General features: G+C 36.7%; 1 protein-coding gene across 1 annotated transcript in view; it reads left to right on the top strand.

Annotated features, from left to right (window-relative positions):
- LOC129576533 (uncharacterized) overlaps positions 1-14,102 on the top strand; it is a 22,845-nt gene continuing 8,743 nt past the window's right edge. The window contains exons 1-3 of the mRNA XM_055461755.1: positions 1-712; positions 9,593-10,146; positions 10,315-10,581. Coding sequence (XP_055317730.1) covers positions 10,072-10,146; positions 10,315-10,581 — 342 coding nt within the window. The 5' untranslated portion in view covers positions 1-712; positions 9,593-10,071. The remainder of the gene's footprint in view (positions 713-9,592; positions 10,147-10,314; positions 10,582-14,102) is intronic.

The raw sequence follows: 14,102 nt of genomic DNA, 5'->3' as shown, positions 1-14,102 counted from the left end.
CATTCGATTGAGCTCTCTCAGTGTGTTGTTCCTGTTTTTGTTTCGGTCGTTTCGCCGTTCTTCTGTGTTCAACAATGTAAAATCGAATGATTGTATACTTTAAAATGGTATGTGTGTTCAGTATTTTGTAATGGCCTTTTATGAAAGCACGCGTTTTCGTTGTCGATCTCACATCTCGTCTTCGTACTCACCTCAGAACACATCAAAAATGATATTTTAGTTTGATTTTTCATGAAGAAAATATTTCTTTCTGGTTCATTTTGTGCATTGTTTTAATTTCTATTCCGTTCAACCAAATGAACAAATTTTTTTTTCAACCCAAGTGAAGTGAATTTTGACAGAGAAACGACGAAAAGTATATAATCCGTTTTTTTTTTTAAACCACAGTAATAACGCGATATAAACAGTTGTTTAACGTGAAACTTGAAATTCAAACGTGTGTATTTACCGAAAACAGCAACAGAGAAAAAAAAACAATATATATACATAAAATAAAAACCGAATCGGACATTTTTTTCGGTGGCCGCTTTAGAATATGTTTTGGTGTTGTTTGAATGAAATAAAATCGTAAATAAATGACAACAACGACTGGAAAAATAAAGCGAAAAAAAAACCCAACAAAAATAAAGAATGAAATGTCAGTGAATGTTTTACAACAAACCGACCAACCAATTTACATTTGTCGATACAATATCATTGGTGCACTTACATGGTTAGTGAACTGCCATAAATTTTCGGTTATTATTGATATGATGATGATTTGTTATTTAGTGGAGCAGCTATACTCGTTTTTTTTTGTCGGTTCGGAATAATGACATTTTTTGGTTTAATTTTGTGATTTTCTTTGTTTTGTTTTGATTTTGGTATTCGAGTCCTATGTTTTTTTTTTTTTCTTCAAATGAGATCATTTCAAATTTGATGAAGAAGACAAGCAACAACAGCAAAAATAGCAATTAAAAAAGTAACGGAAAATCTCATTCATTTCATGTGATTTCGGTGGTGTTGTTGTTGTTGTGATTTTAGTTTTCGTGCTGATTCGACAAACGAAACAACAAATGGGCTAAATGTTTGATTTCACCGAATTAATCTTCGCTTGATCGCATTTGATACTTTGAAACATTTACAATTTTTTGTTTACTGTTTGTGTTTTCGGTGTGTTTGTTTTGTGGCCAATCTCTGCCACTCACTCTATCTTACTCACTCTCTTGCTCTCAGCCTTGCAAACACTTCTCCGACCACCACAATTTTGGCTTTCGGTCGAGTGTTCTTCGGTAAAGTTTTGAATATTGAGCATGGGAATCGGTTTATGTGTACGTATATTTCTTCTCTGAACCGAAATTGTATTGTGTTGTAGCGCGTGTGTGTGCGTGTGCGCGCGAACTAGATTTGTCAATGTTTTTTTGAATATGAGGTAAATGATTAACCAGCCAGACAATATAAATAACAATTTGGTCGAATTTTTCGTTGGATGAAAACAATTTGTTTTTGTTGTGAACGAGTATTTGGCTTGTAAATGTGTATCCACCACCACGTATGAATGCAATTCCAACAACGGCAACAGTAACAACAACGGCAAAATTATCAAATCGAGTATATGATCGAGCATGTGTATGTATGTGTGTGTGCGTGTGTGAGTGTGTATGTGCATCAAAACAGTGATCAGCAGAGGACTGTGTGATTAGTAATTAACCAGTGGAGAGAGAAAACTATATTTTTTTTTCCCGAATGCATTTTCATTGTTTACGAATCGTGACGAATTGAAACGGTGTGCACCTTTGATTGAAATACCGATGTGTATATTTGCGTGATCTCTCTGTCGCTATCGCTCTCCCACTCTCCATATATTACAATATAGATGTATGTGCACATGATTTCAATAAAATCACAATCTGCTTCTCTCGTGTGCCACTCGCTTGCGCGCGCGCCAGTTGATTCTTTATTACTTTTCCGATGCACATTTAAATTGCATTGAAATCGGTTTTGACCGATTCTAAAAATATGATTCGACGACAAACTTATACTTATTACGTGTACAGCAAATTAGCTAATTCCGATAATGTATTTATGAAATTAAATCGCGAAATGATCCAATGCGAATGCTATTCAGGTGATGAGACGATGCAACGAGGCGGTTTTGTCAACGGTGCACATTTTGCTTATGCAAAATCGTCTCGTATTTTTTTCTTATTCTCCTTCGTTAAATTTGCATTTGAGTAATGATTTTCATCTGTGCATTGCGTTTTTAACGCTTTGTACGAAATGATGCATTGAGATCGAATGAAAAACAACAACAACAAAACAAGCTAGTTGTAAGGAAAAAGCAATACGATCAACTCATCGTTCGTTGCTAGCAGGCAATGGATCAACTAGATGAAATGTCAGTGCAACATATGAATGCATGACGTTTACCCCAAGAAATAAATGAAACGACAAACAAACAAACAAACGAAAAAAGACGACAAAAAAAAACAATGTCACATAACATATCATACAAACGCACTATTTTTCTTGGTTGTCGATAATGTATTTGCCATACATTTCCACATTACTCGATCTCTGCTGTGTTGGCTAATACAACAAAAAACGATAATTAAAGCCGTTGTTTATCTTCTGTATCGGTTGTGCTCGTTGTGCGTGCATGTGTGTGTGTGTGTTGTGCTGTCGATTGTGTATCGCTATATACAGTATAATAGCCTGTGTAAACGGCACTGCAAATCACTTGATATCACTCAAGCATCTCTTTTGACTTTCTCAATACAATAATCGAATGGAATCTCATAGCAAAAATTTGATTTCAATAGAGTATCACAACTCAACTTAATTGATCAGGCTCTTTTCATTCGGCTAGATCGTGAAATTACGTCTTTCTCTATGATTTTCATCAGCGTCAGTGGACGCCTGTAGAGAGCAAAATTTTCAATCGGAAAACAAAATGTTCTTGTTTGATCGCTAAGGGTTGAACAAAGTATTTGCAATCACAATCGAGCAAAAGACGCGTCAATTGGTTGCGAGAAGTGTTGCATAATTTATGTGTGATATCACAGCCAAGCATTATCGTTTCGTCAATCCTTCGCTTCGATTCATTGTATTTGCACTCTAAAACTCAAACGTTATCTATGATAATGTCAAAAGGAAATACGTTAGTTTTGCTGTTGTTGTTGTTGTTGTTGTTGTTTTCTCTTCTTCTTTTTTTTTCTATTCCTTTGTCAAGACAACGCGTCACACATTAGAAGCAATCGAATCGAGTGTAATGAAGAAATGACCAATCATTTCTCAGTTGAAGCGCACACACTTTCGCGCTGAGCGATATTGCTTGATTTCGATTTAAATTTTCTCAAACTTGAGAGTCATTTCAATTTAGTCATACGAAAGCATAACGAACATTGATGAGCCATTTCTTTAGAAAGAAATTCACATAATGTGTGTTTGATGGTGTACGTTTTGATTTTTGTTCAATTTTTGCTATTTTAACATATAGTCATTTCTCTATCTGGGCTATTTTCTTCAATAAATTGGGTAAAACGTAACATTTACATACAAAGCCCCCCGAAAAACAACAATAACAAGAAACGAACGAACAAACAAACAACGAATGAACGTTTGAAACAAGAAATGAAGGCAAATAAAAACTAGAAAATGTCGAAGGAGCACATTTAATATAGTTAAATAGTTGTTGTCTTCTTTGTCTCTTTCACTCTCTACCTCTTTCTCGCTCGTGAGCGCGCGCTCTTTCTCTATTTTTCAATGTGATTCGTCAATGAAATGCATTTGGTTAGCTCGAAAGAATAATAGCAGCAATCAAACAATAACAATAAAACAGCTAGAAAAATATCGATACATGACGGAATAGAGAGACGAGACGCATCGAAACAACGAAATAAAGAATAAACAGCACACACGTCCACCGCCAATTTATAGACAATAAATAAATATTCCAGTCCGAAAGGGGCTGCAGAGATCAGGCGATTTCTATCGTTAAATGCACACATAATAATGCTTCATAAGCAGTGAACACTCAATACACACACACACACACACACACACACACACACACACACGGTATATTCGGTTTATCTATATAACAGTGTGTATTCAAATTAGTCATTTCGTACTTAATTATTTCATTTTGTGTTTTTTTCCTGTGAGCGTCGCTCGCCTCGACTTGGTTTTTGTACGTATCACTTTACCGTATCGACTAGACTACCGATACCTGACTTTGTGATATGATCAACAACTCTCAACCCCTTTTTTTGTCCCGTCTGCCGTGTGTTCATTTGCACCGTCTATTGTCCTCGGATGCATCCAACCATTACCGGGATTTGACATTTTCGACTGTCAATTCCTTTAAATTGAATGAAAATAAAAATGATTCTTTTCTCTCGGATATGCAAGAGAAACCAAAAAAAGGGGTTGAATGATGAATATCTTACCGAAAAACGCTTAATCATTTTATATTTTAAGTAAAAAAAAAACCTTCAAATCAATTGCTGGCATGCTAGCTAACCCAAATTCAAGATAAATGGCAAATGTGAAAATCCAATTTCATATCCATCTTCAAATGATTGATAGGAAACTCTCTAATGTTTGTTGCTGTGTTTTTTTCTTGCACTCATCATGCTAGTTAATTCAATCCATTGCTGCTGCCGCCACCGTTGTCGCACCTACAAAATAGGTGGCTATGATTGACATCAATGTAAACGATTGATTTACGGGCAATAAATTAATTAAAAGGTCTCTTTGACAATTTGCAGATAACGAAATTGCCCGTTTCACACATTAAAGCCCACCTATACACACACACCTAACATCGTCACCATCATTCACACATGAATTGCATATTTGCAATCGAAACCATTCAATTTTGTGCCAAATGCAGGCCAACCGATTGATATATGTGTGATTTGTGAATGAGTTGATGTTTTGCATTGACATGCAACGTTCAATCGAGATGCTTTGTCGTAGAAATATGCTTGGAATCGAAAGCATATACCTTAGATGCTTCCGTACTTTCAAATGATCTCTTCAACCGTATAAATCTTGCCGTACAAATCGCATGCTCTTTGTTTGGCGCAACCATTTTTGTTATCTTTATAAAATGCAGCCAACGTTCATTAGTTACTTCTGCTGCTGCTGCTGCTGCTCTTTCCATTCATCAGGTTAATCAACCAAAGCATATTCTCTTCTTCGCTGTGTCAAATAATATAAATGATTTGTTTCATTTTCGAAGCCAAAAGCGCACACAGCAACAAAAGCACTGTTGCACGCGCGCGCACACACGACCACTCACTCAAAGGTATTTCTTCTTGTGCTTCACTCGTGTCTTGTGTTCTGTTTTTTTTCCCTCACTTCTGGTGTGTTGATGCGTTTTCTTCTTTCTACAAGAATTTGTTGTGTTGTGTTTTTTTCGTCATTTAAATATGTTTGCTGACGAATTCAGACCGAATGGAATAACAAGAGCCACACAGCTCAGCATTTCGGTATCCATGCATTCACACACCGCGAAGTGATCGCGTGCGATACACTTTCTATTTTGCTCCGTTTTGTTTGCATTCCAAATGCTTTCCATGTGTGTGTGTGTGTTTGTGTGTGGTTGCATGTATGTGTGCGCCATCAATATTCAACGGAATTTCCGTGGCCGTATCCGAACTGTATTTGTTTTACTTTTGATCACAAAAACATATTGTTACTTGTTTTTTTTTCTTCTGCTTTTTGCCTAGCTGCAATGTTTCTGTGTGATTCATCCATTCTTGATGAAACAAAAAAAAAACATTCTTTCGACGACAGAGATAAGGAATTTATATATAATAATCACAAGTATTTTTCAAGTCAAAACACTCACACACACACACATATACCGCGCTCGCAAAATAAATCGCTTTTCGCCATTTCGATTGAGAGGCCTTTGTTCTGAATCATGCATATTTGTTGTGCTGTTGCTGGGTTTTTTTTCTCGTATTTCTCTTTTCCGTGTGTGTTTTTTCTCTCTCTCTCTCGCTTCGATTCTCAAACTGACAAATGAGAGTTTTAAAATTAAGTGTACATTCATCGCGTACACATCGATTAATGGAAAATGTATGTTCATCGAACATCATTAAAATCCTTTGATTCGAAATGATTTCAATGTGTGTGTTTGTACGACTACCGCCCGCTGCCATTGCTGCTATGTTTAGTGTCTCAAATTGGAATTCGTTTGGTTTATTTAAGCTTTAAATTTATGCGAAAACTAATAACACGCAAGTGACTAAAATAGCAACAACAACAACAAAAACCAAACAGCAGCAACAAAGGCAATAGCAACACACCACCTATGACTTCTATGCAAATAGTTACACAATAGCCCACTTGTGGTTGAAACCAAACAGATCAGGCTGAAAATGTGCGATTTTAAACTGTGTGACCGTTCACCACACAAATAAGCAGACGCAGAGAGAGAAAGAGAGAGAGAGAGATAGAGAGAGAAAGAAAGAGAGAGAAAGAGGTAGAGAAAATATTCAGGTGGAAATAAAGGCCGTTGCAAAAATGAAACAAAACAAAATCATTTCTCTCTCTCCTTATCTCTCTCTCGCCGTGTCATTGTGTCTGTTTGTTGGTATTTAATGCGATACCATTGATTTCAGTCAGCAATTTTCCAGCTTTAGTGGTTGTAAGCTCTGGTACAATTTCGCATTAGCGTAATTTTTTCCCTACTATTTTTTTTCTTCAAATTTATTCAAAATGCGATTCTTCATGAAATGGTTAGTGTTTGTTGCATAAGTGTGCAATAAAACGATGTCTTTCGTTTTATTTTTGTCGTGTGCTTTTTTTTTCTTGGTTTGGCTTTTGCAAAAGCATTGTTCGTATATTGTCACCAATGGAATTTATCATAATGTACGAAATGAATGGTTCTGAGTGCAAAATCATTGTGCTGCTCTTTGAGTGGCTGCTGCGAAATTTGCGTTCGAATAAAGTGTAGAGAGGGAGAGAAAGACCTATGGAAAAACAAAAATTCTATGAAAATGATCAAACTCAAATAATCAGGCAAGAAGATGAGAGAGAGAGAGAGAGAAAAAGCAGTAACAATCAGAAATGAAATTAACCCATTTATTGTCTCCAGTTTTATTGTGGGCATATGCGAACATTCAACGCGCTGGATAGACTTGTATATGTGACAGTATAAATAACCTGCGCTTGTTGTAAGTCGGCCATTCATTACAATAAGCATTATCAATTCGCTTCGTTGTTGTAGTTTTTTTTTCTACTCTTCATCTGTGTAGTGTATATATGCATGTCGAGCCCAAAAATAGCCAGCTCATTTGCATGGGAGAAAGATTATAAGCTTCGATATATTCCATTTTAATTTTCAATTTGAAGAAAACAATAACAACAACAACAACGAGTGTACGAATGAAAAATGGCGCGGTTTCATTGCATGTGGCAAAACATTCACACAATTCTCGTTTGGTTTCACGCGATTCGCGCCCAAGAATATCGGCATCGCGCGTGCACAACGGAAACATTCATTTGAAAATGCAATTAATAGAAATTTAATTATGAGCCAAATGTTTGTGTGTGTATTGCACTGCACACTGGATGTTTTTGCAAGAATGACGCCGTCATCGCAGTCATCATCGTCGATGTTGTCAACGTTCGATATACTCACAGCATGCACTTCACTGGACGAAGAAATACGTTGAAACCGGATGCCTGCCATCGTTTCTCTTCCTTTGTTCATTCCACTGATTCTTTTCGCGTGAATATTCTTGTTCGATCAAGAACAGATCACATGCGAATGAGAAGAATGAGAGGGAAAAAAACCGAATCTATACTTGGACCAACGCAAAGACACGAGACGGAGAGAGAGAGAGAGAGAGAGAGAGAGAGAGAGAGAGAGAGAGAGAAGGCGGATTTTAACGACGGCTAAATAATCATAAGCACATCCATGGGTTCATTACGTTGATTTGTAAAAAAAGATCGACTGTATATTTAAGCGATACCCTTTTTGCGTGTGCGAAATACCCTCTCCATCAGACGTACTTGCAAGTGGTACTTGCAGTGTCATCTATTTTCAAACGTCTTTTGTTGACAAGTCATTTGATACACTAACGAACACTCGTTCATCAAAGTTGTCGTAAATATTATCCGTTGCAGGGGAGTTTTGGCAGAAAAAAAAACCACTCGATTTTTGTCTTTTTTTCGGTTCGAATGAAAAGTTCATCCAACCCAATTGTTGTCACATGTTCCACACACATGCAAATTTGATGTTTCGCTTAAATGCTAACATTTATGCAATATTTGAGATAAACAGATTAATTAAACCGATTATGTACGACTGAAAAATGTTAAGTTGATCTTTTTTCTCTCTTTGTTTCTCTCACTGTCTCAGTCTCAGTCTCGGTCTCTCTCTGTATTTCTGTGCGTCGACGCGCACAACTGTGCAGATCGATTAAAAGATATCACCTCATGTGATTGGCAGACGTGCGTATAATATTGCAGCCAGATGATATGCGAAATACTGGTTCGTGTGGAAATTTCATAAAAAGTTCTGAAACGTCTAACGGTTCATGGCGATAGATATGCGGCGACAATTTAAGGCCATCAAGGATTAGTTTGTCTGCTTCTTGTCGCTCTTTTCTCTATTTTACCAGGCACTTTTGACACTGTATTTTGAATATGTAGCATTTTTTTTAAACTAATATTCATTCAGCCAACAGTTATCACTGAGTTTTTTTCATTCTCGTATACAGTGTCACGGGATATTTGACGTATCAAGTGTCTGCAGTGCAGACTTTGCAATGAAATGTTGCAGGGAGCAACTTATCATGGATTATATGGCCAGATTCATGAAAAATGTCAAAAGCCTAAGCAAAAAAAGCACGACAATTATTTACTCTTTATTTTAAACTTTTACCCCATTCCAATCAAAAATTCACATTTGAAATGGACGTGCAATCCGACATCGAATTTCGAATATTCATGAATGAATTCGGACTGCGATTATTCATGGCGTCAAGAGGATTCGAGACAAATTAATCGACAGTCAAACACGCCAAATATATGAATGGTGACAATCGTAAGATGTGAAAAGAAAAAAAATCAAAGCGTATTTATCAGTTCGGCCACTCGTTATATTTGAATCATACTCGGTGATGATGGGTTTGAGCTCTTTGATTTCGAATCAATTCGTACAAATACACAACAATGACAGATTCACCAGAACTAAAACACAAAATTCACATTGAAATTTGTTGATAGAAGTGATGATTCTCTTTTGATACTTCCAACAGAAATGGCGAATGCAATAAGTCTAGCGAAAAATGATGTTGCACAATTGTGAGAAACGATTTCACCATGAACAGATATAGATCAAAATATGCTTAACTAATTTGTCTGATATATCAATAAATCGAATTGAATCACAGACTCAAGTCGAACAAAAAACGCAACAAACCAGTTGCGAGTTATTAAAATGAGAAATCACAAGGAATCGAAATGGGAAACACAAGTTGAAACGAATTAAAAATTATAAAATACTATACTATACTATACTATGAATCTATTTATATGAAATTATGAGATTAATGTATAATTTTTTTCTGGTTTTTATCATCAACAGCAAAAACGAAAAAAGGAAATAATATTCGTACTAAAAATTGACATCAAGCAGCAGCAACACCAACAATATCATCAACAATAATAAAAAAAAAAAAAAAAATAAAGCGCACGGAACGCGAGAATCGTGCGCAATAAGTGTTTAAGTGGAATTATTATCATTGATAGTGGCAAGGACAGTGTGTCGCAAGCGAGTGCCGAAAATTTCAACGTACACTCACAATACATCAATCCCAAATAGCAATACACCAAGAACAAAAACAAACAAGAAAAAAAAACGCCAAAGCCAAACATAATGAATATGCTCCAACGTACGAGAAAATCCGATGAAAAGCCGAACAATTAAGTGTCAAATTAGCAATCAGACACACATCAATTGAGAAACAAAAAAGAATTACGTGTGCACGGTTAAATTGATCAAATATAGAATTATAGTGTTATTGTGGAGCGCATCGGCGTGTACCACAAGTAGCATTCATTCGTATGGATGCAGGAAGTCTACCAACGTTTCCGAATGCCAATTCGGCACATCAACTCAACCAGCAACAACTTCAACAGGTAATTTCTGGCAATGTTCAATTGAAATTTTACAAACAATTTTCCCAATTTGGAGAAACACACACACACACACAGAGAGAGACAGAGAGAGAGAGAGAGAGAGAGCAAATCAATTCTCTGGCCATTAAACATGTTCGTTGCTCATCGATTGATTGTTTCCTTTTACAGCAACAAGCGCCATCGGATATATCCAAAATCAGTAATGGGCTGGAACGGCTGAAGAAACGTATGGGAAATTATCGACAACATCATACGGAATGTGGCCCACGATTCGATCAATCCTTCACCGGAGCCTGCGAACAACAGAGCATCGAAACGGTGACACTGCAAAAGCGCTTCCTGGAAAACAAAGCGAAAAAAGCAGCCAAGAAAGCGGATAAAAAGCAACCAGAAAACGCATCTTTGGCTGGAAATCTGCAGAGCAGCGTTCATGTTGTAAGTTTTACACAATCTCATTACTATTTATGACCACAGCAATGAACACATCAACTAATTTTTTTTTGTTGTATTTTGGCTGCATGCGCCAAGTCTTGTTCTACTGGTCCATTGATTCAAATTCTGTTTGTTTGTTTGTATTTTCATTTAAAATCTCGTATTTGAAATCGATCATAATTTGAAACGAATGATTCCATTCCAGTTAGGAATGATTTGAGAGAGAAAAAAAACACCTTATTGCTTGATATCGATGCACCATTTAATGGTCGGTGCTTGTATGGGCAGTAAAATAACAATGATATGGTGAAAAGTCGTAATCTCAATTAGAAAAGAGTGGGAAAGAGAGAGAGAGAGAGAGAGAGAGAGAGAGAGAAGTTCTCATCGCAATTCAGCGCTATAGCAACCGGAATTTTATACTTACTTACGGTGGATTCAAAACATTTGATTCTGCTTATTTTTTTTCCACGATACTTAATGCAAGTGTAACCTCCGAAGGTTAACCTGCAAACATCTAGGATTTATGTGATGTCGGTGGAATTAATAAAAATGAACGCAAATATTTTATACGGTTTCCGTGTGATTCATGTCCACTTTGTGGAATGAAGTTTTTTTTTCTCCTCTTCTCGATTCATTCAGTTGTTGTTTCCTTAACTACAGGCGATAGATTGTCCATGCGTAAACGGCCGTTTAAATGATTTGTCGATGTTCAATTCAATATTTTCGCTTATCATTCATATGTCATAGGAATTGGAAAATTGGCCGAGAGAGAGAGAGAGTGAGAGAGAAGGTGAACGAAATCGAGGGAGAAAAAGAGAAAGAAAGGAAGAAAGAAAGAAAGGAAGAAAGAAAGAAAGGAAGCACGACCATGGCTTTCGGCCGACCAAAAGATGTTTTTCGGTGTGCATAGAGCTTGGCATTGTCATGAACTTTTGGGGCCAGTACACAAACACAGAGAGAGAGAGAGAACAATGACTTAATCTCAGCAAAATCTGGAAAATTTACCAATTTAGCGAGCGGCAATAGTAGCATTTCACTCCAGTATATTACACGCTCATTTTACGCTATCCACAGTGGTAGCACATTGGATATTCCTTTTTCCCTTTGTATCTCCCTTGTCTTTTCTCTTATTCGATCTTGCTCGCTCCATCTTTCAGTTTTGCTCCTTCTCCCTCACTCTCTCTCTCTCTCTGTCCCTCTAGCTCAATGTCTCTTTCTTTTGTTCGGTCGCAAAATAAGAGTATTTGTTCACACAGTCAGTAGCGGGCAGTGTTCCGTTTGCGTTGCGCGTGTATACGGGAATGTGTAACGGTTCAAGCTACCAAACTATCGAATTTAATTTTGCTTAATGGTGTACAATTTGTGTGTTTGCTTTTCTCTGAAACATAGCATACCAATAGATAAATATATGCACCTTATTTGGGGGGAAATAAAGTAGTCATTCTCACGAGTACATCCACCGTACACACACAGACACACCCACAAACACAAATATATATCCATGTAGAAGCACACATTCATATCTCTGCACAAACACACGATTCAGTCCACTTGGAAAATACATACGTAATATCGAAAACTGTACGCATTGAATATGGTATATATAGCCAAATGCAAACTAAACACACAAATGGAGAGAGAGAAAAAAAAAGTAACCGACTAAATCAGGCACCAACCAGCGCATTCGATGACTCTTTTGCACAGCAACCGTCCCATCTTGGTTTATAATGCCGGTATCCCCGTAACTGGATGGTATGTGCTAAACAATGTGAACCAATATTACACATTGACTTTTTCGCTGGCGAAAGACGTTAAAATTGCGAACCAACATCAACAACGACGACCAAATAAAATGAGAATATTAAAAAAAAAGAGAGGATATGAGCCATGAAAATCTCTCATACACATCAAATCGATTCGTACAGAGACGACGATTGGCATTGGAGGATGCACGAAAATGGATTGAGTTGCGGGCAAAATACGTTGACATGTAGCTTTGAAAACATTATTTCTTTGAAATAAATCGATTATTAAAATTTATCTTCTTCTTCGCCTGCAATTCGTCTTTGGTAAATCAATAGGATTTTGCAAGCCTTTGCAAAAAATGTTTTCGTTTCAAAGCATGAATCCCAATTTTAACCCATCGAATGTGTGCGAATGTGGCTAAATTTTCCAAACGAAAGGGAATAAAACTTTCGAATTTCATCCAAAAAATTTCCATTAGCTTTGTGCAATTTTATTAAAAGCCTTTGTTCACTGACTTCATAAAATTTGTATGCTCCATGGGAAAAAAAAGAGACCAACTTCTTGGTGGTCCTATGAACGCTGCGAGATATGCTGCTTAAAATCCAATATCATTTATATTTATATACACATATATTTTAATATGTATATTGTATATACGCTCACACACACACGCACACACATACACAACCATTATTTTTCGGGGGCTGGTTATAGCGCGCACGTATCCGCAAACTTAAAAAGAAAAACAACAAAACGCGACACAAAACAGTTTTTGAAACACAATATACTCTCTGCGAATATCAAGAGAGTAAGACGCAAGTCAATATGGCATAACACGCACAGTACAATCCTTGTGCGATGGTGGAATGTGTGTTTTTATTTCGGTTTTGTATGCTTTATGCGTGCCGCATGCCGTCGTGTGAGAAATGGCAGTAAATGTACCAACCGAACGAACGAACCAGCAAACGAACGTAACGCATACAGTGTTGTGAATGTGTTCAGTTGCAAATTTACTGAAAGTGAAATTGAAAATTATTATTGATCAGCAATCTAAAACCCGTGAAGTGGCGCTTTTCACACTTCCACCGAACGGAGGCGTCGTAAACTTTCATCTGTTTGCGAGCTTGAAGATTTTGTAATGAGTGGAGGGGGATGTGCGTTGCTATGGATTAAGTCAAGATGTTTTTTTTTTCTGACCGAATAAATTTTCACATACGCAAAACATTCATTTGTTTTTCACGTTTTGACACTGTAGATAACGCGAACATGATTATTTTTTTCTCCATAAGAATCTGAAGAATCGTTTCAGTATTTTTTCTCATGGTTTAAATAACTCAATTCATTCATGGCGACAAATTTATTCATTTAAGCGCCCGGAAAACCGGCAGAAAATTTAGCAGCATTTATTCATGTACGTTTTGAATTGTGGTGTTTTGTCGCGCAGCGGATTCAGTTCAACTTTGTTTAATTTTAATTGTAAAATAAACCAAAGGAAATTTGCATATAAATGTGCAGAAAATCTGAATAGAGATAGAGAGTGGAGGTAGAGAGATAGAGAGCAAGCTAGAGAATAAATTCAACATCATCCTCATACACAGGCTACTACTGCTGATCGCTTTGGCGGTTGTGGTGGTAGAAAAATACATACGTATGGATATTTGCCGTGTGAAAAATCGAGCGCAAGTATGCATGTCAAAAGCGTTTTCCATTTCGATAATGGATAAAGCTGCTTTTTTTTATTGTTATTAAAGCCTCACATATAATATGTTGTCGTTATC

This window comes from Sitodiplosis mosellana, unplaced genomic scaffold (genome assembly GCF_009176505.1).
Source record: "Sitodiplosis mosellana isolate CC-2019 unplaced genomic scaffold, AAFC_SMos_1.0 Smas_scaffold_6191, whole genome shotgun sequence".
Taxonomy (NCBI): domain Eukaryota; kingdom Metazoa; phylum Arthropoda; class Insecta; order Diptera; family Cecidomyiidae; genus Sitodiplosis; species Sitodiplosis mosellana.
The sequence above is the reverse complement of the archived record's forward strand: the minus strand, read 5'-3'. Positions and strand labels throughout refer to the sequence as shown.